The sequence below is a fragment of the Labrus mixtus genome, chromosome 16 (genome assembly GCF_963584025.1).
Source record: "Labrus mixtus chromosome 16, fLabMix1.1, whole genome shotgun sequence".
NCBI classification, from domain to species: domain Eukaryota; kingdom Metazoa; phylum Chordata; class Actinopteri; order Labriformes; family Labridae; genus Labrus; species Labrus mixtus.
In genome coordinates, this window is record NC_083627.1 from 3,276,903 (window position 1) to 3,304,246 (window position 27,344).

Below are 27,344 nucleotides of genomic sequence, written 5' to 3' on the forward strand. Positions count from 1 at the left end.
TATCCAAGCAGCCACATTATCTATGATGGGGTCTAACTATGATGAGGGACTTTTTTTTGTGTGTGCTGTTTATACAGACAGTAACCTCTGCAATTATGGTGACCTCACTCACAATGAAGGAGAAAAAAGAACATTAAACTAACAGCACATTTCACAATATTTTGAGGTTGTGGTTCAGTGGGATTTTGCAGCTATGGACAATCAAAATGTATTCCTTCAAGTGTTGTCCACACGATTTGTTTGTTCAACATTAAAACAACATTTCAGCTCACACTGTGTGGACGTAGTTAGTGAAGAGTTCTCGTTTGTCATATTGTTAAAGGCCTTCTAATCTTCCCTGCTCCAATGCATTTCCCTCAGTGTTCTGCACAGCTATTTGCATTGTTGATATTGTGCATGATGATCCATCAACTGTTCTGGAAAATCTAAGTCCATGGCCAGAAGTGCATATGTTTTGGTAAAGTTTATAGTAAAGCAAATGTCTGTGTGAATCTAAATTACACAATACTCTGCACCTTTATGTCACAGTTAATCGGTTATGTTAAAGAATCGAAAAAGCCATTTTTTTCCACCATTTTAATAGAAACCTAAATACATAAATTTGGTCGTTTTGTATGCCCAATGGTCCAAAACCTAAACATTTAGTTCATCCTCATTGAATAGAGGTCGGGCTGTCATTGTAACAAAAGGCATCAAATTGGCCTTGGAGTGTCTGTGTGTGTAAGTATGTCTTGGTGTATGTATTATCTAGGCCAGATACCCTTCACCTTTGCTAACTGCTGGAAGATATTCAGACCGATTTGGGTGCATGATTCCCCCCTTCCGACCAAAGTCATCAAAGGCCAGATTATCTGATGGTTCCAAAGAGGATCTTGCCAGAGTCTCCTGTGGTGTGATGTGTGTTAAGAGTGATTTTAACGGGGCGCTGGTGGCGCAGTGGTGAGAGCGCGTGCCCCATGTATGGAGGCAGTAGTCCTCAAAGCGGGCGGCCCAGATTCGAATCTGACCTGTGGCTCCGTTTCTGCATGTCATTCCCTACTCTCTCTCTCCCTGATTTCCGACTATATCCACTGTTCTTTCTCTCCAATAAAGGCACAAAATGCCCAAAAATAAATCTTAAAAAAAAGAAAAGAGTGATTTTAACCTCCCCGAGCCGGGTCATATCACCGAGCCATAAATTCAAATTGTATATTACAGTTTTACAGCCAAAAAGGGTTTCCATTAAAACATCACATTAAGTTTCATGACTACTTATTTCAATAATTTGATTAATGTACTGATTAAATTATTCATAATATTAAACAAGGGTTGGATGACTGAAAAAAGAGGCATGTTGGATCCCAACCGTGGGTAATAAATGTGACATTTCTTCTCTCTACATGATTTCATTTCTTTAGGATTATGACTCTATATTTCACAAAGGAATAATTGCACACCTCCCTCCCTCTCTGCATGTTGAGTAATTTCCTGTATTTCCATGTATATGAAACCAAGAAGCTGGCAACAAGACAAACTATTTCTGGCTTATAATGGCCTAGTATTGTTTTTGATAAATGGTGAGTCCTGTGCATTGTTGGATTCTGATTGTGCAATCATTCCACTTGGTTTCCAAGTTGATGTGCCTGTTTGTGACTGTGTTTGTGCCCTTTTTTGTTTTACAGTGTGTGTGAGACAGAGTGCAGTAAGTGTAATATTTGAGGTCTTTTAAAATGAAGCAGGCTGAATTCCAGGACAGAAAATAATGAAAAATCACGACTAAAATGACAAACCATGTCAAGTGTCTCTCATGTTTCAGAGCAGCATATCGATTTGCAGAACTTACCACGGATTGTTTTGACATTTAAGAGCAGGGAAGTGCCGGAGCAAAAAGAACAGAGAGCGTGGCATTGTCGGTTTGTTCGGGGCTCGGCCATCTGGTTTATTTTGGCTCGGGGAACCAGAGAAGCAATGTGTGATTATCATACCACAACTACTTTTTTCAAGAACAGCTCTATTAATAGAGCTCAGCATGTCTTCTGGAGCCTTACACAGTAAGAGCTTGCATCTTAAACAGATTGGAACCGGGGATGGCCTTTTAGCAGCCTCATCAGGACAAAAACAGTTCTAGTTTCTTTAAATCAGAAGAACCAAAGGGTCAGGAGTGGGATGTTATGAAACTTGTGTGAAAGGCTTGTGTGAGTGTAAAATCGAGTTAGAGAAGTGGATGGATGGGGGTTGGATTTGAAACTAAAATTTCTTAACTCACTTTTCTGTTTGAGCCCATATTAAGATTTGATGCCCAAACCGACAAGCCTGCAGTTAAATGTCTGTACTTCATGTTGTCAAGCCTAAAATCAGTGTCTGTGCATTCAAACCAGAGCCAGAAATTAAAAGCCAAAGGTCACCAGAGGTCGATTTTCGCTCTATCCTCAGCAAAGGACAACTTGATCTCTTCCGCTTGGTTTGAATCCATTTTACAAGACCTCAGGGGAAACCACAAAGCCTAACTCAAAGTACAAGCTCCCTGAGCAAAAAAGAAACCCAGTAAAGTGAAACCCCCTGTCATCGCAAGACAATTCTGAAAATTAGATATGGCAACAAGCCTAACGGCCCCCCGCTGTAGGGAAACACTTGACACTTAGTATTATTTTCTGGAGCTTGGTGCAGAGAGCAGAAAAGTTGAGGTAAAGGCTTTTTAAACTTCAGGATCTCCTTCCTTGCTTCGTCATTTTAAAGCCAAACGCAAAAGACATTTCGCAAACTGAGGGGACCTCTTATCAGGAGGAAGCAGTCATCCAGGGAAAACTGCAGAACTGGAGATGTCAGACCTTCTTCTCTGAAGCCAGCAATTGCTTGGAAGTCTGTGGAATTTGCAGTAGTTTCCACATCTGAGAGGGCCAAGCATCTGCCATAGCTTGTGGCCTGTTATCATTAACCCCCCTCCCCCTTAAAAGAAAATAGAAACCTTCGCCCCCGCAAGACACAAGGACAAAGTGTCAATCAGGGGAGAATTTGCAAGAAGTAGATGATGACAAGCGATAGACTCAGTTTGGAAGGAATTTGCAATGAGAAAAGCTTCACCACAGACTTACATAACTAAATTGACATGATTGATGTATCTGGAAGGTTCACAGTTGACTGGCCATGTTTATGACTCACACTTTAAAACATCTTGTTTTTTATTATTTCATGCTAATGAGACCTTTAGACAGTCTTCTGATACGCAGTAGACAAGACAAGAAAATGACTGACCGCTTGTGTACATGCAGCATAAGAGGCAATAGAACCGTGTTTCCTGCATCTGGTCTGTTGGAACAAATATCCCTCTGTCATAATCAACACAGCTTTCCACATTTAACAATGACCTGAAGCATGTCTTTATATGCTTCATCTCCATTTTCTTCAGTCTTCTGCGTGTTACCACAGTGATTGTGTCATGTGCTCTGACTGGTGCTGAAACGTGACCCACACTTGATACTGTTTCTGGAAACATCCTGTGTATACACAGACAGATGACTAAATGCTGCTGCTTTCACTACCCAGGCTGTGTAGACATTGTGTAAAAACACAACAGCTCACTAAAGGCAATGTGAAGCAGTGCTTGAGTACTGAAGTGAAATCTTAACAGTATGTTGCCTGTCAGGTCACGTTAGTAAACTGCTATCTTAGCTAGTAGGTATCGTGTTTAATGCGATAGCTAAATGTACTGGCATGCTAACATACTGTACGCTAATTAGCTCTCAAAGTAATGCTGAAGTTGAGCTAAATGTCATTTTGTTTGAGTTACTCGGCCACAGTCAGGGTAGCTTAGCTGATAAAAATGTGTTTTAAGTGTGGGCGCCGACAGCTCAAAACATGCTGGCTGAGTTTTAGTCCAAAGTATAGCTAAAGTTAGCTCGTTAACGCTCATTGTTACAGTATGTTTCTCAGCTTCACACACGCACACGCACTCACACACACACACACACACACACACACACACACACACTTCGTCTGCCCTCTGCCTCCTTGCAGCACACAAACACTTCTCCTCTCTCCTTCTTGTATTTTGACAGATGGATAAGACACACAGTGGGCCTGGGGGAACATATCAAGAATTTGACTGTCTGACAGACCACCACTAACATTTTAGTCTCGCCTCGTCTGCTTGGCCAAAAAAAGCCATTTGATGGAAATCAAAGTTCAAAAACAAACTTAGTGCTGCACTATCATCTGCACTGTAACCGTATTTGAATATCTGTTCCATCACAATTGGTCCACATTGGGACTTGAACCGGCAACCCTCCGGTTCCCAACCCAAGACTGAGCTACTGCCACTCCACCCCACCTCACCCGAGCCCAATTCATTTTGACACGCTGATCCATTTTAACTGCTTCAACCCTGGTTTACATGTATTTTTTCATATATGTCTACACCTCTGTAACTTGGAATTATTTCTGCCTTTAAAATCTGGTAAATATTCTTTGTTTTGCAAATTTGCGAGGCAGCTCAAACCACCGTTAAATTCAACAAAACAGGTCCAGACCTGCCAAATATTTCCCGGCCAATATGAAAAGCTCTCTTTCCTTGGCCTGAAAAAAACAATTATCTCATTCTTCCAAACCAGTATGAGCAGTTTTACCTGTAGTTCTGTTTCTCACTGCCAATCTGGAAGCGGTCGTAGAGTGAGAAGGCCTGGTGTCCGTCCCAGTCTGTCAGCACCACGCGGAGGGCGTACTGCCTATTGCTGGTCAACTGGTAAACATACTCGTTTCCCAACCAGTGCTCTGCAGAAACGCTCCCAAAACCCTGCAATGACAAGAGAGAGAAACAATAAGCAGTGTGAAAATAGCCCTGTCAATCATTTCTGTTAATCATAGACTAGTGCTTATTCATGGCTATCTTCTTCCCACAATGATCAAATCTCAATACTTAAGATTTGTAACATAGATGGGAAGCACATTTTATTTATTGATTCATTTTTGGCTATCACAAATTAGATCAGAACAAATATTTCCCAATGAAAAAAATGTGAGCTTATTTATCAAGAAGTGGAAGCATGATACTTCACATTATTTTTCTTGTCTCCAAATCTCAGTAAAAAAGTCCAAAAATAATATCTTAAAGTCTTTATATGTGATTTTTCACACTTAAATGTAATAGAAATCAAGTATATCCTCTGAAAATAACTCTGTGAGTCATGACTGTCTACAATGGGTGTAACACCCGAGTCCCACTGTCTGTGATGTTTTCAGAGTTTTCAGAGTCCTATCTTCAGTTTGTTTACATCGCCCGGACAGCCGGCTGACTCCTCCCCCTCGTGTATAAAAGTTGTTTAATTGAGGGACTAGAGAAAAGAAGAATAACATACTGTACTCACTGCTTAACTGTGTTTCTAGATCACGCTCATTTCAGGTAAATTTACATGCAGTGTGAAGATACGAGCATAATAAAGATCGCTAGCATTAGCATGCTAACACAACAATGCACCGCGAGTTGTTTTGGTTTCATGCTGGTGCTCAAGGGTGACATCTGCTGGATCAAAAAATCACATATAAAGCCTTTAACAAACAGTATTTTATGCATGTTTTTTAAGAGAGCTTTTGGCCTGATTATCCACTTGGATAGACTTGCCTACCTATAAAAGTTCCTAAATTGGTACCAGCTGAAAGAGTCACACACCTTTTTCCATTTCTGACTTCCACTCCAGTCACACATGTTAAACTCATAACTACTTAAAGACGTCTTTCCTAAAACACGCACTGCATGCACGGACGCTCCTTCAAACAACGGCAAAAGTTTGGATTTGATCAGAGTGGCTCCCGGTCAAAGGCAGAGTGCTTCTGACAGCAGCAAGAGCAGAGGCTAAGCGGAGGGGAATATTACAAAGCAGGATGACATTACAGCACTGACAGGATAGTCTGCACCGGTCCATTAGAGATTGGGAAACAGGGGGAGGGGGGGGGACGGCTGGCGAGGCAAAGTCAGGGAGAGAAAGTCTGTGTTTGTTCTGAGCGTGTGTGGTGATGAGAAATGGGAAGGAGGGAAAGTAAATATGGGGCATTCCTCGGGCCTTAGACATGTCCTGCTGAGTGGGTGGAAAGAAGGTGACTGGGGCCCATTACGCCTTTCGCTCCTTATTTCACTCTCTTTCTTTACAGTCTCACTCCTGATGAGATGTTCCCTTCTGACTGACTTGCAGCTCGGTCATATGCCTCCTACTGTGTCCGCCCTTTTATCTCAAGCCCCTTATGGCTGGATTAAAAAGCTTGGAGTAAAAAAATCTGTTGACAGGTTATTTTTTGTTGTATAGTTCCGGTTCTTTGGAATCATTCACACGCAAACCTGATCTACCTCTATCGGCTCAGAAAAGATGAGGAGATGGTTAAGTCATATTTTTTGGACTGAGCGCTTGGGTTGCATTTCAGTTACACTTGCTAAAATCACTTTTGTTTGAAACCAAAAAATTAAATAAGTAATTGTAAACCTGGAGCATTGTAAATCAGAAACTGCTGCACATACAGAGACATACAACAGCAGTAGTTTTCAACAAATTGTGTCTGAACACGTGCAATGAAGTGCAACTACAGCCAAAACGAAATGCATGAATGCATTTTTATGCACCGTACATCTGGAGCAAACTGCCAGAAAACTGCAGGTCTGCTGAAACTCTCAGTTGGTTTCAATCAAGGTTGAAGACTCACCTGTTTACAGTTGCCTTTTATAAACTAAAAAAATGTAACGAATCGTAAAACAGCAAGTCGGCGTGGACGGTTCTTTATCGGTACCTAGAACCTTGAGCCCCCCTGGGCTGTCAGTTCACAGATTATTTTCAGATGACACTGCAGTTTTGTCCCTGATGAAAAAGAACTGTCACATATCTGACTACTTTTTAGCGATTCCAATGGTTATTCCTTGTTTTAAGCTAACTATTTCAATTGTTTTTTTTACATTTTTAGCTAACTTTATAAACTATTTCCACTGGTTTTCTTTTAGCTAGTAATTTCAACTGGTTTGTATTGCTTGCTTTTAGCTAGCTATTTAAATCATTAATTGCTTCTATGCTTACTTTTTTCAACTTTTAATATCATTTTTAGCCAACTATTTAAAGTTTTAGTCAAGAGTTTAAGCTAACTATAGTGATTGTTTTCCATTGCTTTAGCTAACTTTTTTCATCCTTTTTCATTGTCTTACATTTCAAATGTAATTCATGTAATTTGCGATTTAATATCGTATTCACAGCTCTGAGCAATTTTAACAGTAAAGCTCCATTGGTTTAAGTTAACTGTATGAGCTATCATTGCTCTTATGTGGATGTTTCAATTATTAGCTTTTAGCTAACAAGTTCAACTGTTTACCAACTGTAGCTAGTTTTTAAAATTTTTTTTTATTCATTTAGCTATTATTTAAACTGTTTATTTATTAGTTCAATCAAACACTTCAGTGTTAATTTAAACTATTTATATCCATTTCTAAACATACCATTACTTGTGTTTACTCATGGATTTGGCACATTTTTAAGCTATTTATTCATTTCATGTAGCTTCAGAAAATCTTTCAACTGGAAGACCGATTTTAAGCTTAATACGTTAACTGTTTATTAATCACTTTAGCTAACAATTTTAAATGAAATACTAAACTACTTCTCTTGTCTACAACTGACTAAGGTTAAAGCAAGGCTACCTGGATTTTTATAACCTCAGTAACCCCAACCAGGCTGTAACTAAACCTCGGGAGAGTTGTGGAAAATAGTTCTGAACCAAACCCTACAAATCATTTTCCATGCTGATAGGCGACAAGAGTCTCTGGGAAGTATAATTTGAAAGGTCTGTTGTGATGTGTGGTCTCCAAGTAGGGGTTATTAAAAACATCACATGTTCTTACATGTTAAATATGATCTTTAAATCCCATCTTACACTACGTCTCATAAATCTCTCACAGCTTCTCAGTTTTGACTGAAAGATTTATAAACCCTTGAAGAACATTAAATCTGTGAGCACAAGCCTCAAAAGACCAAGAAGGAGAAAATTCACAAGAGAGTAAAACAACATTGTTCACCTTGAGTCTTTTGTAAGGAGAGGAACAGTCACACTAAGCTGTTGCATCAGCAGTGTTAATGTCAACCAAGGTCTCCAAGTGTGCACTAATGTCCTGTAATGCACTCCATGCTCTCCATAACACCTGTTCAAAGCTGGAGAACGTCCACAAACGTCTCTGTGCTATACTTTTTTATGCACTATATGATCTCTATTCTCCCTTACTTTGTCCTCTTTGCTCTCTGTTTCTTCTGTTTTCAGTTATGTTCTTCTATTTATTCTGGCTTTGAACGTGCCTTTGAAACCCTTTCCCCTTGACTTGCATACTCCACATCAAGGAAAACAGAGCGAGAGGAGATAATTGAATTGGACACAGAGAGCAGATTACGGTGGTTCGAGTGAACATCGTCCGTTTGACAATAAACTAACACCCAGTGAAAGGTATACACAGGTAACTTTCAAAATCAAACACGAGCGATTCAGCTTCCCACAATAATAAATCTAATTTACAGTCAAAACATGTCCTCGAGCTTAAATTGTTAACACTCCCAGTGCAAACATGCAAACAATCTACTTCTTGATGACAAACAGATGCAACACCTGGCACAGTGCAAAAGGGACTAAACAAATGTGTTGGATTTCATTGTGGTAATCATTTCCTGTTGGAAAGGAGGATGAATAAGTATGTCACAAAGCCTCAGCTGGAGAGCGGAGAAGGTCTCAGACACCCTTGACGATGTTGCTAATACATAAAAAAAAAAAAACAGAGGAGCTTTGCTTTGGAGGAAAAATATTTGGCTGAAGTGTTCCAAATGGGTTTGGGATCAGTGAATCCTGCGTCTAAGTTTTCAGGATGTTCATCAAGGCCAAAAAGTGTGTTCTCTCCCTTTCTGTCTATATGTTCACCACATCATATTTCTTTCAGTGGACATAGAGTGTGTCTCCATGTCTCACCATTTTATACTCCTTCCACGTTTTCTGGAAGTCCACGCTGCCGTCTTCTCTGCGCTGGATGACCGTCCATCCTCCCCCGGCTGTTTCCATGTTGCAATACACCTTCATGATCGAAACAAGAGCAGCAAATAGAATTAGGTTACAGAATACAAATAGCACCCACAGGACGTTTTTGCATTTTAGAAAGATGTTCTTTTTCAAACTAGCAAACAATGGATTCCAACATTCTCTCTGCGGCTTGAACAAACAACAAAGGGTCATTAGGACCCTTACACTCCTTTTTCCAGCTTCGATGTTGAATCATTCACTGGAATGCGACATGCCTGTGTCCTCTTCAAACTTAATCAGCGTCTGCTTATCCCTCAGCAGCTCCCCGGAGATGTTCCTCATCACACGGCTTCGATCAAAGTGGGGGTCCTCGGTGTAATGTGGCCCTTAACCTTGGACCTCAGTGTGTGTAAGCTGATAATATGGGGCTGGGTGCTCTATCTGCAGTGTGCATGTCTCTTTGTTTTGAGGAGAAGACCCCGGGGGTGGAGCGGAGAAGGTCTCTCACCTCAGCCGGCCCACACAGCTGAACACACATGAGCACAAACCTGGGTATAATTAAGGAAGTGCCCCTGACAGAATCATTTTCCCCCAGTCCAGACCAGCTCATCATTCATGCTTTACACGGACAGAGAACACACACACAAACACACACACAAAGTTTTTGCTTTAAAAGCTAAACTTTTCCAACTGGTTTAAAACCAACATAACATAAGCTAAAATGGGATTGTTGTCAAACCTGGCCTTTGTGAACATCTGTATGAAGTTTCTGTTCTTACTCAGACGTAAGAGCGTTGAAATGTTTCCTGGCAATGCCAGCTCTCAGAATTAAACCGCTGCTATGGTAACCAGAGATTTATAGCAAGGCTGCTTTATTAATATGAGGCGCCTGATAGCACCTCATTTAGCCGTTTATGTCCTGTGCCCCGTGAACAGAGGCTAAAGTTGTGATCGCAGCTGCCGTAGGTTTCGGATCAGAAATCTGCTCTTTGCTTGCATGTCACCCCCCGCTCTCCCCTCCAAACATTTTCTGATTGTCTTCACCTGTTCTATCACATGATGGCAACAATGCCCCCCCCCACCCTTCACACAAAAGTAGAGAACAAATTTAATTTTGTGACTTACCATGCCTTACTACATTTAGGCACGGTTAGTCCTGGCCAGTGTGGGAATGGCGCAGCGCGGGGGGGGGGGGGGGGCAATCGTGCTTGAGTACAGCACGGTACAGATGACCAGTGTGACCGCGCCCTTAGGCTCTAGAGACAGGCAACAAATCCCACATCGACCAATCTCTAAAGTTTTTACACCATCCCTTTGATCATTCAATATTCCAAAACAAAGTATAAAGGTTAAGCATCCACACATCCACACACTCAAACACACTTTGTCACCATCCTGATCAGCTCAGCGTCCTGTTTCACACCTAATCCCCCGTGCTACACTAAAGCACTTGTAAAGCTGCCAAGTGTATTTCCAGCTTTCAATATTCGTGCAGCAGCTAGCACCCATCGTTCACACTCATCAGTGGCTGAGTTTCATCGGTGGATCAAAGTCTTTTTAGCTATTAAAGGAACATCTCCCAACATTAAATAAGACCCTATAAAACCGCAACAAAAGAGCATCGTGGAAGTGATGAAAGCGGATATTTTCACTTTCACTTTGAGATGTTGCGTCTTCTTACCTTTCTGGTCTCCTGTGGGTTAATCTGGATGGTGTAGACTCCGTTCTTATGAATGCCAGCCTGGTAGAGGTCCGCACAGTCACGGAATTTCTTCTCTTCATCTGCAACCTTTGTACTGTTGGGCACAACTGTGGGAACAGGGTAAGTATTAGTGTTTTTACAAAACAAAATACAAATCTAGGAAGAGCAATCAAGCTTGAGAGACCTGTATGATAGTTCTTGAGCAACTTTGACATTTTAAGTTGTTTTAAGGACCAGGAAGCAATCAGCATAGCTTGGCATAACGACTGGAAGTAGTTAAAAAAAACAGCCAGCCTGGCTCTCTCCAAAGGTTAGAGGTCACATATTATGCTAAATCCACTTCACCATGTTTCTCTAACAGTAATATGGGTCTCTAGTCTGTCTACAAACCCCCCGATTATGAGAAAAGTCCATCCTCTCCGTCTTTGCCTACTCCACTTGTCAGAAAATGTGTGCTCAAACAGGCTGTTTGGAGATTTTTTGTGACATCACAAAGGGCAGTAGCCCCTCCCCCAGGTGGGTGACACTCCCACAGCTAGGTGTTTGTTCTGCCCTCTGAGTCTGCCTTCTCACTGTGAACAATCGGGCATGCTGCAAGAAAGCCCGAGCCACCCAAGCCCTTCCAGAGAGGGGGCGTGGTCAGACACAGCTCATTTACATTTAAAGCTGTAGACACATAAACAGCCTGTTCTGAGCAGGGCTGAAATAGAGGGGTTTATAGACATGATCAAATACAGGATTTTTAATGAGTAACTTCACAGGCTGATGGTAGCAATTTCCGTAATAAATAAATACTTGACTCTTTCCATTAAAATGTCCAAGGAAAAACTTGCACACTGTCTGACTTGAAATTGATTTAATGGCCAACTTTTACAATATAGAAAACTTTGAACAAGTGGCCACCATGTTGTCATTTGTACAAAATGCAAACAACTTTGTTTTGCCCAACAAAACAACCTGAGATGAGCAAATTTGTACTTTAAGAGGATGCCAAATCTCAGATGTTGGTGCATCAAAGTTCTGTGATAAAATAAGGAATCAAATAAACACTTGATACACCAGATATAGTTACAAGTAAAGCACTGTAAAGAGAAACCTTCATGCTATTAAAAACTGTTAGCACTCATGCAACCTCTAGTGTCAGACAAATATAGAAATAATCATTCTATAAAGTTTTATGAACTCACAACTTGCAAACAAATCCTTCAAAGGTCAATGAATTATATTTCTGAGCTCTCAGACGGGAAAATTTAAAAGATTCTGATGCAGAAGCTTGCCAGTGAAGTCTCCCTGTGAGTATCTTGTAACGGCCAGATTCAATCTGAAGGCGACTAACTTATTGTCAGGAGGAAAGCAGTTCAGGGACTGGATGATCTCTGGCTCTGACGGACTGCTTCAGACTTTGACAGACCAGCTGCATCCATTTCCATCTGTAGATAATTATGGCGGCACTATTTTGAAACCAAGCAAGGGGCTGAGGACAAAATACTACAAGCTATAACTTTCAAGTTCCTGTTATAACAAGTGGTTTTATTTACCTTCCGAACCCCCGTTATATTGATGGAAATTCCTTCCCATTTTCCTTTTTTTTTTCTCTCTCTCCTCCCTCTCCTGTGAGGGTCAATCTCGGTTTTCACACTATTGTTTTTATTGTTGGAATTGTTGAGTCAAAGAAGATGTTGGGTAGAAGTAAAATGTGTCAGCGATCCTTAACCCTTTCACTTTGACCCCCCCCCCCCCCCATCCATGAGTGCAAGACATCTCGGTGGAAGCGCAGGCTGCTTATTTGGGTGTTTTATCTGAGCATGTTGAAAAAAGTATTGAGTGTCAGCGACAAGAATCCCCCGCTGTGACAGGTTGACAGAGCGGGCCCTCGCACCCCAGACTCTAATGCAACAAAGAGCCGTCCTGTCAGGCGGTAATTTACCCCAAGCCGGCAGACAGTGGGGCACATTTAAGAGGCCAAGGAGATCATTGTCAGAGGGTAACTTTCTGGTATTCAATCTGTAAAAGTGTGGAGGAATATTTCACAATCGCCTTTTCGAGGTCTCCAGTGGTGAACGAAGACGAGAGACTCGACGCACCAGCGTAGGAGCGGCTTCCTCGAAACAGCTTGCTGCCCAGCTCTGCAAATATTATTTATGTCCCGATATTTATTTACAGAAAAATATTTTGTGGTTCAGTGGGGACTAATATTCAGTAGGGGGTTCATGTGAAAAGATCAGCAGGGCCTGGGTGTTTGCATAAATCAGTACCCTTGCCAAATGAGCCCAAATACTAGAACTAAAAAAGAGTGAGTAATGGAGCTAAATGGACTGCCATAGACATCACTGCTCCCCTGTGACTATAATCACTCTGTAAATGCCGCTGAGAGTTTAAGTGATTCCACACAAGAGCCAATGAATTTCTCCGAGTGTATTCATTTATGAAGGACGCAAAGTACTATACGATAATTCCCACAGTATATTTTACCACAATGATGTGTAGTCCTATCTTAAACATGTGAAGAGGATTAGCATTGTGTGAACATTTTGGAGTTATGTGTCCCCAGCCTCATGAAGTTGAACGTCTTTTTTATGTACAGAACAGACATTTTAAACATTGCTTTTGGAAAGGATCACATACAGGGTATTCCCGAGATCTATTTTTTATATATATATATATATCAACAGAGGAAATATGTATAACCTTGGATGTGAATGGAATTTAATTGTTTCTCATGCAGTGACTGGTCCTTGTAATTTTAGCTGAACTCAATAAAAAAGACTAATATCAAAGCTCCTGTGAGGAACTTTTGGCTAGTGTTGATTTTGGCGTCCGTTACGTATGTGTTGTTTTCTGATGGGAAATCTCCTCTAACTGTCTTTAAACAGTCATATCATATCACTCTCTGCGATTATTTTGCTTTGATTTTTTTTTTTTAAGATAGCCTGTTTTTGCAGTGTGCTGTGAGTCCACCTGGTGGCAGCAGTTAAGTGGATTAAAAAGAACTATCGAGAAATTATCACTGTCGTTGCTGATAGTCTTGTTTGCCTTTGTAGGTCATGTAGAGGCTTCAGTATTAATTTGAGACTATTTAATAACAAGTCCAAAACTGGTCACATGAGCTTTAAAGGCTTTATATGTGATTTTTCACACTTAAATATAATAGAAATCAAGTATATCCTCTGAAAATAACTCTGTGAGTCATGACTGTCTACAATGGGTGTAACACCCGAGTCCCACTGTCTGTGATGTTTTCTGAGTTTTCAGAGTCCTATCTTCACTTTGTTTACATCGCCCGGACGGCCGGCTGACTCCTCCCCTCGCGTATAAAAGTTGTTTAATTGAGGGACTAGAGAAAAGAAGAATAACATACTGTACTCACTGCTTAACTGTGTTTCTAGATCACGCTCATTTCAGGTAAATTTACATGCAGTGTGAAGATACGAACATAATAAAGATTGCTAGCATTAGCATGCTAACACAACAATGCAGCGCGAGTTGTTTTGGTTTCATGCTGGTGCTCAAGGGTGACATCTGCTGGATCAAAAAATCACATATAAAGCCTTTAAAGAACATAAATCAGGTAAAAATTGAAAATTCAACACCATAGTTTATTAAATATGCTGTATGCTGGAAAACATGCAATGACTCTTCCAACAATTGGTAAAATGGACTTGAGCTTTTAAAGTGCTTTTCTAGTCGTCTGAGTGCTTTTACACCGCATGTCACACCTACTCATTCACACACTGACGTCAGAGGCTATTATGTAAAGTGACAATCAGCAGTAACTAATTCCATTGATACACATTCACACGCCGCTGACGAAGCAGTAGGAGCAACTTGGGGTTAAGTGTCTCGCCCAGGGACAGATTGGACATGATGCTGCAGGAGCTGGGGATCGAACCCTCAACCTTCCGGCTAAGAAACGACCGACACTACCAACAGAGCCACTGCCGACAACATGAAGTGTTTTAGTAACCCAAACCTTGTTAATCCTTTGACAAAGTACAGTGCTTCCTGCAACCAACCAGACATACAGAGCTCCTCCCTAAGGCCTCTGTGTATTAAAAAGTGAGATTTTAAATACAATTTGCGACACAAATTAAATGTACATATATATTTTGTACGATAATTTTCCTCTACGATAGTGTATAAAGAAAAACACAGTACTACAGCTTTATCGACATCATGGATTGATTTAGGCCTATAATTCAAAGTGAATGCAATTAATCAAGTTACCAACTCTGCCTGTTTGGACATATCACTTTAACCATTGTGTGCAAACATTTTATAGTATATAATCATACACTCTATGTGAAAATAAAGGGGTGGCTGGCAATAACTGCAAACTTTGCAGGGTCGCTGCAAGAATAGGTGTCAAGTCATTCTCCTCGTCAGTGAAGCGAAAAGAGAACCATGTGCAGCGCTAAAGAACAAGTTCTGGAATGTGAAACAAAGTCTAATGAAGTGATTTTTCATGTACCCTTATTATAACAACTTTTCTCTTAGCATTTGAGTAAGCAGCCGTAAGAATGATAAATGTCATTCCTTCAGAGGGATAATAGAACACTGTAAAACAAAGTCGAATTTTGCAGCCATGCAGAAACATTACAGTGTTCCCTAAGCTGAGGTCAAGTACTGTTAATACCAGTGTGAGGCTCATTTCACCCTAATGAGGTTCGGGTAATGATTACAACCTAGAGCTCCACTGCTGCATCTGGCCACATTCAAATATGTCCCCAAACCCACAACCCGTGCACTGCAATGGCGGGGAAAAAAAACCACACAGGAAACCCCAATTCCAGGAAAAGCCATACATGGAAATGTAGGCTAACAGAGATTTACTATGTGTGTGTTTGTACGTATGTGGGATTTTCCTCAAAGGAATGCCAAAGTTGATCCGAGTCCATGCTTTAAAGGAAATGCTCAGCTTTCAAAACAACGACTTATGCAAGCAGATGCCACTCAGTAGCACGGAATACGAAGCCTTTCTCAGAATTAATCAAATTGTCTGTTTCTCAAACAAACAAAAGCCCTCCCCCGAACATGTGAGAAAAAAAAAAGCTCTGCTGCTTCTGTTTTTTGTTTTTATGTATTTTATTGTTTTAACCTCTGTTGAAAACAAGCGGGTAAGCGCGTCAGATGATCAGTAAGATCTACATACTCCTTCACCTCCGTTGGACGGGGACTCCCCCAGGAGCTATTCCAGTTTGACTTATTGGGACTGGGGTGAGGAAAGGGCAGACCTCTGACCTGCAGGCCAGCCTCAACCTTCAGTACCACCATGGATGAGGAAAGGACCAACCACAGAGCAGCAGCGGCCATGTTTCATTTCTATCAGCTCTCATTAAGGTAGTCACCAATCACAGACGGGGGGGGGGGGGGGGGGGGGGGGGCGGGCTGTACCCTGCTCCACTGACTCTACTGACACTGGAAACAGCAGAAACGGTGGCACAATAAAAACTTTAAAAGTATGATATACAGCTAAATAGAATCACATTTGGTAGTTTACAGAGCCATTAAAATAGAGGGTCAAACGTGTTACACCAGGACACACAAAACAAAAATCGAAAGACGATACACAACGACCAGTCAGGCCAAAATGGCTCCGGTAATTAAATGCAAAATACACAAATCTAGACTAAACAGAGAGAGTGCAAGCAGAGGCCGCCCGTGACCTTAACTGCATGGAACATTAAAATCACAAAAGAGAGCAGCATGATTAATACTGACCCGGTGTTAATCATTTGCTGCGGTTATCCAATCATAACTCCTACATCCTTTCATATCCTTGTTGTTTCCTGTCTGATGGGAGACCTCAGGGAAACCCTGTGGGGTCTCTGAACATCTCTGCAGGAAATCCACAAATGGAAGTGAAGTTGCAACCAATCGCGTGCCTGACAGGAAAATTCATTTCAAATCCCCTGTGACCAATGGGTTTAGAGGCCAATGTAAGGAACGAGAGCGTTTGGTGTTAATGTCTCAGAAAGGGGTAAATGAGTTCACGCTGCTCACGGGTCAAATGTAGGGCCAAAAGAGAAATCCCTGATTTTGTCTCAGAGGGAACAACTACCCTATTCATTTATAACAAGTATGTTGGATATTTAGTTGAGCAGTGTGTTCAGGCTTTATAAAGTTAAAACATGTAAACCAATGTTGCTAAAATAAGAGCACCATGCTGTTTTACGAGAGGCACCGAGCCTCTTTAACAAGAGCACGCCGGGTTACAATAAGAACCATGTTTCCTCTGTCATGCTGCTCTCAATGATGCAGAATTTAATAGCCAGTCCATCCCTGCGTCTCTCAGTATGGGGTAACGTTTATAGAACTGGTGTCATCATAATTTCACAAGGATTGTAAAATAAAAGATATTGTATCTGTAACAATAGACCACAGGAAGTCAGTAATCCGAGTTGAGTGCTGCCTCACAGTTCAAACCTCGCACAGCCAATCCGCAGACCCTCTTTTGCACATTGTGGTCTGGCAGGGGTCAGTAAGCTTTTTTCTTGGGTAAGGGTCATCACCAGTGGGGGGTACACAATTTGGACCAGTCTATGGTGTTTGTGCACCTCCACTGAGACATAAACATAAACCTTTATTTGCCTGGATGTGCCAAGCGAGTACACTGTGAATGTTCTTGATTCTGTTTGAAAGTTTCAATGTAAAACATGGCTAGGATTTTCACAGCTATACTTGCAGCTTTTTCAGACTATACCACTTACACAGGATTACACATAGCTTCATGGAAACAATAGCTTGCTTACATGCTTCTAGTGACAAGGCTGAATAGGGCTGATACTATTCCAGAATTTTAAATTTTGATGCAATACTAAAATCCAATGAAATAGCGATCTATTTCTATAACAGAGCAACAAAAATACAACTCCTAGGCACCTAATATTTGGTAAGTTCTTATACTTAAAATGGTAAGCAAATACCTGCACACTATTTAAATTGCACAAAGACATTGGCAAGAGTTTGAGACATTGCCAATGTATTTGTGAAATTTAGACAGTATGCAGGGGGTTGCTTGCAATTTTTTCTTTGCACCTGTCTCATGGAGCGGGCCAAATGCCAGTGATCCAACTATTCATCTACTCTGTGTTTCCAGTCATTATCTACCGACCTGTGAACTTGAGTGGAGCACCGCTATGCTTTTGCCCTTGACAGCTTTGGTTTTTTAAAATTTGACTGTATAGCTGTTTATTCGCTGTTGTTTTTTTAAGTTTCTTACTTTGTGATACTATTGAATGGTTGAATACCAGAGATGTTATCATTTAAAAACATAGTGAAATGCATCATAACATTGTACTGTTTAGAACATAGAATATTTATCTTTATATTTATCTCTTTTTATTCTACCTTAACAGAATTTATCATGCTAATGCTAATGCTAAAGCAGCCAAGAACTGAAGTTAATGGGGTTCCACTAAATAATGGACAAATTAACAATTTCAGGGTATTAGGAAAGTTTGAAAAATGCAACCTTGTGCACTTCTATCTGTTAGACATTTTTTGGCATCTCAACTAGCTAAAAAAAACAAAACATTGAGACACACTTAAAACAACAAATGTCGACCTCAGTTCGGCTCTAAAAGGACAGACCGGACATCACCAAAGTCAGCATCTGTAATCCACTTGGGGCCTTAAACTCTTTTTACACAATTTCATAGCAAACCATCCAACATTTTTTGGACGGACAAATACATCAACCATCCCTCGAGCCATGTTGCTAGCAGGGCTTAAACATTACACTGGCAATGTCAAGTTACAGCTAAACCATCCACTGCGATGGAACACAGATTACGCTTTCAGTGAGTAAAGGTCACGTACTTTGAAAGTCCTTTTTTCACGTCCCATGTTGTCTTTGAGTTACTCTTTCTACAAACACAGATTTCCTTTTTGTTACCATCATCTAAACCATTCTTTGCATTTCACTGATTAATCCAACTGTATCCCCTCTCTGTGGCTTTTCTATTGGTTAAACATTCGCTTACTCTTCTCATAGGCTGTGACTTTTCATCTCCATCTTCAGCGCTATACAACGGCCAGAATGTACCCTTGTGTGATGTCTATTGTGTAAGACTATATTTACAGTGTGAATCGCTGAAAAAGCTCCAAACCTCTCAGCATGTAAGCATCGATTCCAGTTAGCTTACCTCCATCCTTCGAGCAGAGGTTAAGCAGATTATGGACGGTATCCATCATCTCCTGCTGCTGCCTCTGCAGGGCCGTGCTGTTTCCCGTGGCCCGGCTCAGCTGAGCCTCCAGCTCCCTGATGACCCCGCTCTGGCTTCCCACCAGAGTCTGCAGACTCCCCTTCTCCTGCTTTAGCGTCTCCAGCTCTTCACGGTGTCGCATCTCCATTTCTAACATCTTCTGCTCCATAAGGCTGAGGGAAAGAATGGAGGTCAAGAAAAGTTTATTATGGAAAATTGGAGGAGTTTATAAATAGGTTCTTATCAACTTTGAGGGCATCCAAATCCATTGGAATAAGACGTGTTTTCACAGATTTAAATGGATTGAATAATGTTTTGAAATTTTTGGGAAGACGTTGTTGTTGGCATCCTTGTTATGCAACACATTTTTTTTCCTTCCTCTTTTGTATTGGCAGCATGAATGTGGCTCAGTTCATTAAATCTAGCTCAATAGAATCCGAACACTTTGGACATTAACCTACTGGTACTTTGTGATGAACTTTGTTGGAAATTATAACCAAATGTGGGCAATGTTGTACTTTATTTAATAGTGATGCATCTTTGGGAGCTACAAAAGCAAATAGGCCATAATTGGCAAGATAAACTATTTCTGTAAAGTGAATCAAGGGTTATGATTTACAGCCGGCTGCCAAAAAGGTCCCCGGTCTAAAATTTTCACAGCCAATATTTGACTGTTAAAGAAAGCAGGATGATATTTTTTTGTGTGTACAGGACAAAAGATAAGCGATGAGGCGTACTGCTTTGTCCCTAGAGTGCGCCAAAATTGACAAAAACCAAAAATTCCTCACAGGAGCTTTTAAATAAACATCACCACTGTTCAGCCGAGCCTGAAGATGATATACGATGACATCAAATTCATTAACTAATCATGTGATTCTCCCCATTAAAGATTAAGTAAACAGAACATAATGACATGTACAAAGATGGAATTCCGTAAAACAATTGCTGAAGATTAGGAAAATTGCCCTCAGAACGAATTTTCCATGACTCTCAAAATCATCTCAAAAGAAGTCAGAATCACCAGAGATTACGCTTTCCAATAGGTTCAATTTTCAAAAGTGATTGTATGGAGTCCCCATAGATCCTGCAATGAGCAAATTGGACCGAACCCTTCAGGACAATACATCATCTAATGAGATCTCACTGGAACAATCACAGTCAAAGAAACGTTTTGGAGACATGAAATTGTAACCAAAAGCCACATTTTAATTTCCTGATTTTGCAACCAATGCATAGTGATCCAACATGGAAAGAAAAGCCTTGTGCACTTTAGACTGTTTTACTTAACATCACAGAAAGCTTCCTATTATGCTGTTGTATATACAACAAATTCTTGTCTTGGAAGATGGACAAAATACATGGTAGTCAACAAGAGCTGGTAGCAAGCTTTTGCTGTATTTACACAATCCCCCCCAGAGCTCAGCCGTACTTAAGAGTGAGAACTGTTTAGCAGTACATCATCTTTACTATCTTAAATCTCCAATTTTCTCCAGTATGTTTACGGTCCGGTGTTTGTTTGCTCAAAGTATTGTCTGTTTACCTGTTCTTGTCATGCAGCTTGCTGATCTCATTGGTCTGGACCATTAAGTCCTTCTCCAGCTTGTTAGTGGAAAGAGAGTTTTCCAGCAGCTGGATCTCCAGCCTGGATGTCTGATTCAGAACCTGCCATGTTAAAGAAAATACACAAGAAGACAAAATGAGGAGGATGTTTTGTTTCTATATTAGAATAAGATATAGGAGCTAATATCATGCACATGTGCACCAAACCCTGAAAAGGAAAACCAAACACACGGAGCTGCATTTAGGCTCTTCTAGACTCCTGGAGGAAGTAACACACTCTACATTGGAAGAATATATAAACCATCAACTTTGTTTTCATTTTGTCAAGTGATCACCCAACACATGTTAATACTTAGCAGATATTAATCTCTGCTATGATTATCTTTTTCTAACTTTGCAAACAGTTATCTTTTTTTTTTTAAGTCCCACCGCTTACTTCACCACTTTCCATCACCTCCTCCTCCTCAAACTTTGCTAAAAGGGAGCGGAGCCAAAAAAACTCAAATAGCGGACAGGCATTTACATAGCATCCATGTTGTCCTTGGCAAGTTCTCTGCAACCTTTTAGGGGAAGTCGGAGGAGGAATAGTTTGGTTAATAGCCCATTGGATGGGTCCTTTCAGAGTGAGCTTGTGTGCTTGAGAAAGACAAAGAGACAGAATGAGACACATCTACTTTTTTTTTTTAAGTTTAATGAAGTGTTACCTGTGTCTCAACGTCAGTTAGCTTTCGTGTCTGTGCAGCGGTCTGAGACAGAAGGTTGGTGCCCATTTCCAACATGGCGGCTGTGTGGTTGTGGACTGCACTCTGCTGCAGTTGAGCCATCTCAGTCTTCATGCTTTCCTTGATGTAGTTCTCAATCTGGGCACAAAGAAAGGTAACGGTGAGACATTTGACTCACAAAGAATACAGAGGACAACGTCAAAGGTAGAGACTCAGCAGTGTATCAAATTGCCATACAGTTACATGTTTTGTTTGATTTAGCATTTGAACATAATATCCTGACAAAAACCAATTCCCAAGGCCTGGTATACTATAATTTCACCTTTCACCATTTTATCACGGGACTAACAAAAAGGTTCACACTGACATTAAGAAGTTGAATCCTCGATTAATACATAACCTGGTAAAACTTTTTTTTGGGATGTACCAGACTCAGCTTTTTGGCTGTTAAATACAAAGTTTGCCATCCCATATTCCATTCCATGTTTTAATACAGAACCAAACTTCTATGTCAGCCTACACTAAGGCTCGTATTATACTTTTGAGACAAACACCAGCTGTTTGTAGGGATGTTACACTACATCGCAATTTAATTAAAGTCAATACAAATCTGAACAATTTAAATCGATGAGACAAAAAACATATACTGCAATACTCTTTTTAAGCCAGCAGGGTGTTATTCTGCTTTTCGCTTCTCGTGTTTTTTTGTCAGTAGCTTAAGAAGAGAGGCGAGCGGACATGGTGGAAGGGATTGAAGATTTAGGGTGAAAGCACCACTTTGATTCAACCAACAAGTAGAAGTGAGGTGAGCACATATAAAGGACAAGACAAAATTGACTTTAAAGGTCCCATATTGTGTTTTTTCTGGTTTTATATGCTCTTTAGTGTGTTTTCCAAGTGTCCTGTGCATGTTTAGGCACATCTATGTGCAAAAATTCAAAGTCTGCGGAAACGCGGCTTCTCCTACGTCCTCCTGTTAGCTGCAGCATTAGCCGCATGTAACGCTCGGTTCTAGCCCCCCTCGAAAAAAATTTGTCAGTCCGACGTCATTGTCAGTGTGAGATCACTGATCTAAGCCCATTGGCTCGTTGTGGTAAGCCCAGCAGCTCATGTTGCACGCCCGTTAACTTCTGTATCATGCCCACGATATGCCGTAGCCTGCGGTAGCACAGTAGTGCTAAGGTGCTAATGTTTATGCTCCCCTCGGACGAAGCCAGTGGCTGCATTCCCAATATGGTAAAAGAGGCGGGACATTTCCGAGAACCGTGCTGAGCGACTGACCAATAACGACAGAGCGGATCTGCAGACCAATCAGAGCAGACTTGGCCCACGTGGGGTCTAACAGTGTGGGCTCAACAGAGCGTAGCTGACGGACTCAGAGCGTAGAGGGAGCACGGAGGAGCAGTACATGAAAACAGACACTTTTTTCAGACTTTATCTATTGTGAACGTACAAAAGTAGGTACATAGATTAAATATACGAACCCCAAAAAGAGCAGAATATGGGCTGTTTAAGTCACAACACTGTTGATTTTCACTTTAACATTTAACAGAAGAAGAATGTTTTGTTAGCAAGAAGTTTCATTAGCTAAGGTTAAAGGAAGCCGAACTTGCAGCGCCTGAGAATGACATCAATATTTAACACAATGCAGCTCTATTTAGTTTTTTAATGGGTATCAATAACTGTGTCTCAACTCAGGGAACTATGGGCCCTCTGGATTGATGATGAAAATGGTTGACTCTTAGGTTCAGACCCTTCTGCGTTGGTTCTCATTTTGTCTCCCACATTTGCAGTTAATGAAGGTTTGAAGGAAACCTCATGATGCACTTTAACCAACATAAACCTATATAATGATTGGATCAGCATTCCTCTGTTCAAATGCTGGGGAGTGGTTTCTTACGTAGATCTGAAAAAATGCACAAAAAGCATATTTTGTCCATGATTGAGCAGCATTCATGTGGAGAAATGGGTTTATTGAATATACTGTAGGCACAGACACATGTGTGTGGTTAACTCGGGATGGAAGAGGCAGAGATAAACAGATATTCACTGAAGCTTGTCTGGAAACAACTCTTTCATCTTTATCTACAAACAAATGACAAGATGAAGAAAGAGGTTTTGGGTCAGATAAGATTTTTCTTATGGATTAACCAATCCGAACATCTGTATATTCCAGTAAAATGTTAATTTGAAAGCTTTTGCTTCCTCACTGAGGCTCAAGTTTCTTGTACACATCCTTTTGTATTACTCATAAGGTGTTTTACATTCTTTCCGTCCACTTGCTCAAACTGTGCACTTATTCTACAAAGGAGGGCTTGTTTGTTTCGCCAGAACCTTGCTTTTGTTTCATAAATAAATTTGATTTAATTTTGAGTATCTGGTTGTTCTCATTTTGAACACGTCACTGAGATGATTCAATAATTCCTCAGAAGGGGGAATCATTTTCAGAGTTTTGCTTTTGCTCATCAGTGAACTACAACAGCCATGTTTCAGCAAATGATCAGCCAAAAGAAATTAATATTAATCAGCACAACATCACGTGTTGCCGTCTTTAGTAACAGATCCTATCCTGAACACTGAACAGACTCTGGAACTAGTCTGTGGAAAGTCATGTGCAGAAAATGTTTTATTGGGATTAACAGCAAATGCACTTGGTGACATCAGAAGTCTCAGTACACGCTCCCATCACCCTTTAGGGACAGATTGCTTCCATTATCTTGTTAACCCTGATGCACGGGCCAATTTTCCCATCTGACAGTCCAGAAGACGACAATAACTTTGAATTTCTCTGAAAGCAAGCTTAACCACAAGTGTAAAACTTGTGTAAAAAGGCCGGACAACTGTAGTTTAAAAGAAATGGGAATTGAAATAAGTTCAAGAACAATCTTCAGGCAAGATCATTGATTTAAGATGTATATTTTTCAGGGTTTTTCCATTAAGGTAGGTACACACTAAGCTGAAGAGTTGGTGGCACTGGTTGGTATGGTGTCAGCGTTGGATCTGCTCTGGGCTGGTTGGAGGCTTTTTGCCCGATTCAACACGTAGTATCTGCGCTGACCAGTCGGGTAGATAAATCACTTTGATTGGGGCAAGAGCAGAGCTGCTGGGTTTTCCTTTCATCACAAACTTACAAGAGGACAGATGCACAGAAGTCTCTTCTAATGTTACACCAGTACCAGCTCCTTATCTTCAGACATTATTTCAAGTCAAGGCAATTACGAACCTGTTCATCAGAAAAAAAATAAATGAGTGACAAAACCTACTACTTGTATATCCTTGAGTTATTGCCTCTAGCACATGTGCAAAACGCACAAACGTATTGGCAGTAGGCCGCTATCAGTTTGGTGTGACTGACTTTGGTCCCAAGAGCAGCTAATGAACATGACGCTTTGGAAGGTTTTTATTGCAGATTGTTCTTTGTTGTCAGTTTGGTGTGTACCAGCCTTTAGGGCTCAACTTTGACTACTGTATTTGTTGGGTTTCACCAAATTTGACCAATAAGATCAATCAATAAAAACATTGATGAAATGGCAAAAAAAGGGGGGTCATTTCATGTCATAATTCATTGCTGCTTTTTTTTGTCATATCACAATGAATGATGGTACATAGAGCTTGGCTTAAATAAAATGTATTATTATTATTATTATTATTAAACATCTGTTGTCCACCACATTCACGTTGCAATATTGGATACTTAAAGTTAATAAATTGGCAAACTTGAAGATCATTGGCTGATGCCAGGCGACAGCATAGCCTCTGGGAACAATGGCCAACTTTTCAGGGATTCATATGTTGCCATTGTCCACAGTCCAACTAGCAACTTAAGAAGCCAGAATAGTGTTCGTGTTAAGTGATAAGTTTTTTCTTTTTTTTTACCTTTATTTGACACTGGATAGCGGTGAATGACATGCAGGAAAGGAGCCACAAGTTGGAGCCATCTGAACTTGCAGCTGGTATCTCAGTCAGCTAAATCATTTATATTTTGCTGCCAATAGGTTCTGGGACTGCATTGCGATGGCGTGGAGTTCCACCTCTTTTATTCTTTTTGAAGTTTATTTTGGGACTTTTATGAATTTATTGATAGGACAGTGTATAGAGTTGGAAACAGAGGTGAGAGTGGGGAATGAATTGAGAGAAAGGAGCCGCAGGTGGGAGTCAAACCCACTCAAAGAATCATAGCCTCTGTACATGGGGTGATTGACATAATGGCTAGGCCACTTGGCACCCGTGTTCCACTTCTTTAGCTCTCTCCACAAGGACTGGATACCAACATTCAGCCAATACATTGGTTTTGGACCGGTTTTCAAGACCTTCTAATGCTAAAAAAATCATTCTATCTGTACCAGTTGGTACAACCAAATCTTGACCATGTTATTATTTTGGATATTACAATAACAGTGTTAACTTGCAGTTAAAAAATAAACAAAAATGGATACGCAGTTACATTTCAATTAATCCTAGCTTGATAGATAAAACAGTTGTAACAGAGATGTTTATCTTTCCTCTGCGGATTTGCACAAGTCTGCCAAGTGAAATTAATTTTTCAATGCAATATCCTTTCTTGGCAACAGTATTAAAGTAAAATGTATCATTTTGTTGGGCCTGAATTCAGGCATAAATCACCTTCCCCTGACTGTGAACTACACAAGGCTGATATAAGTGTCACTTTCCACACTACCTCCAATGGTCTGGCCCAAGGAATTGGAAAGAAAACAGCAAGTGTGGAGTCCAAAGAGCCCAAGTAATGATAGATTACTTTGCCTGATAATGAAGCATAGAATATGAATGTGTTTCAGCCCATCTAGAAATGTAAAATGTCTGAACCCCATGGGTATGGGTTGTTTCTACATCCCCTGGAGTGTGGGGTGAAAGCTTCAAATTTAACTGATTGGACATCTTACAACAATAGCTTTGCGGCGACTATTTCATTAAGATCATTGTGTTAACGGTTTGAAGACACAATAAGTCACCTTGGGAGAAAAGGTGTGAAGGGGACAGATGGCTGAAGGAAACCTTAACCCAGCAAACACTCCATGTTAGGTCTCTCAGGGAATGAGGCTGACTCATGGCTCAATGCGATGGGGGTCATAAACGGAAAGTACCAAGGAGAAACAAGATTAAACAAACACGCCCAATCATGTAAAATTGGGAAGCAGTAAAATAGGCCTACGTGGGTGTTGGGTTATTTAGATGGCTTCTAACCTTGACTCCAGTTAAATGCAGTGCTTTGCAGACGGGGGACTACCAAGGGTTACTTTTGTCAGCAATGAAAACAGCTACTGTTTCATTGCCAGAACTGAAATGCAAATTTGTGTCAGTTGGGAATGGGATTGGAAAGCTGGAATAAATATGATTGCATAATGAAAATGCAAAGGTTCAGGAGCTTTGTTTTCTGCTAAGATGTGGAGGTCTTATGGCAGCGACTGTTTTTCCCTAACCATTTTTAGGTTTCAAACCATTTTATATTTCATTACATGCAAAAGTTTTCCTTGCATTTCACCAGATGCTCGTAAAAAAAAGATTCTTCTTAGGAATGGGAGAATGATGAGAAACAGGGTTCAGACCAGTAAACTTGGCTTAAAAGCTTTATGGCTTGGTAAGCTTCTTAACGGAGCCCACCAACCCGGGGTTAAATTTTTTTTGAAGTCGCTCTGAACTGCATGGTCAGGTGTAAACCATCTAAGTATGAAAGATATTATAAGACATCATGAGTTGTTAAGTCAGCAAACAAGCAAGCAAGCCATATAATAATTGTAAATCTGAAAAACTTCTTCTACAAAAGCCATGAATGTTGTTATTTATTGCTTCTAAAGTCAGATTTTTAATTGAACTAGAAAGTGTAATAATACGTATACAATATTCAGAAAGTCTTACTTTTAGATTCTGCTTGTAAAATTGTGCCGTAAAACACTTAAAAAAAACAAAGGATTTTCAACGAGGCACTGCTTTCATCCAAACGATAAATCTATTTCTCAGACACATTCCAGAAAGTAGAAGCATACCTGCCTCTGCACCCAGAAAATACTGAGCCTGTGGTTTTACAAAGACCACTGATTGCCAAGTAAGAGTCACATAAACACAAGTTTATAATGCCCTAAGTGCCACTTTACACGGAGACGTAAAGGTTTTAAAGGCGGCGCGTTTAGCACAGTATGTGGA

The 27,344-nt window shown here is 40.6% G+C and overlaps 2 protein-coding genes across 2 annotated transcripts in view; both read right to left on the reverse strand.

Annotated features, from left to right (window-relative positions):
- The window catches only part of angpt1 (angiopoietin 1), a 63,054-nt gene that overhangs the window by 18,345 nt on the left and 17,365 nt on the right, over window positions 1–27,344 (reverse strand). The window contains exons 2-7 of the mRNA XM_061059017.1: window positions 21,168–21,323; window positions 20,444–20,565; window positions 18,844–19,076; window positions 10,679–10,806; window positions 8,950–9,051; window positions 4,602–4,768 (exon numbers count right to left, since the gene is read on the reverse strand). Of these exons, the coding sequence (XP_060915000.1) occupies window positions 4,602–4,768; window positions 8,950–9,051; window positions 10,679–10,806; window positions 18,844–19,076; window positions 20,444–20,565; window positions 21,168–21,323 (908 nt within the window). The remainder of the gene's footprint in view (window positions 1–4,601; window positions 4,769–8,949; window positions 9,052–10,678; window positions 10,807–18,843; window positions 19,077–20,443; window positions 20,566–21,167; window positions 21,324–27,344) is intronic.
- LOC132990665 (probable thiopurine S-methyltransferase) overlaps window positions 9,389–27,344 on the reverse strand; it is a 247,418-nt gene continuing 229,462 nt past the window's right edge. The window contains exon 10 of the mRNA XM_061059019.1: window positions 9,389–9,404. The gene's annotated coding sequence lies outside the window, so the exon portion shown is untranslated. The remainder of the gene's footprint in view (window positions 9,405–27,344) is intronic.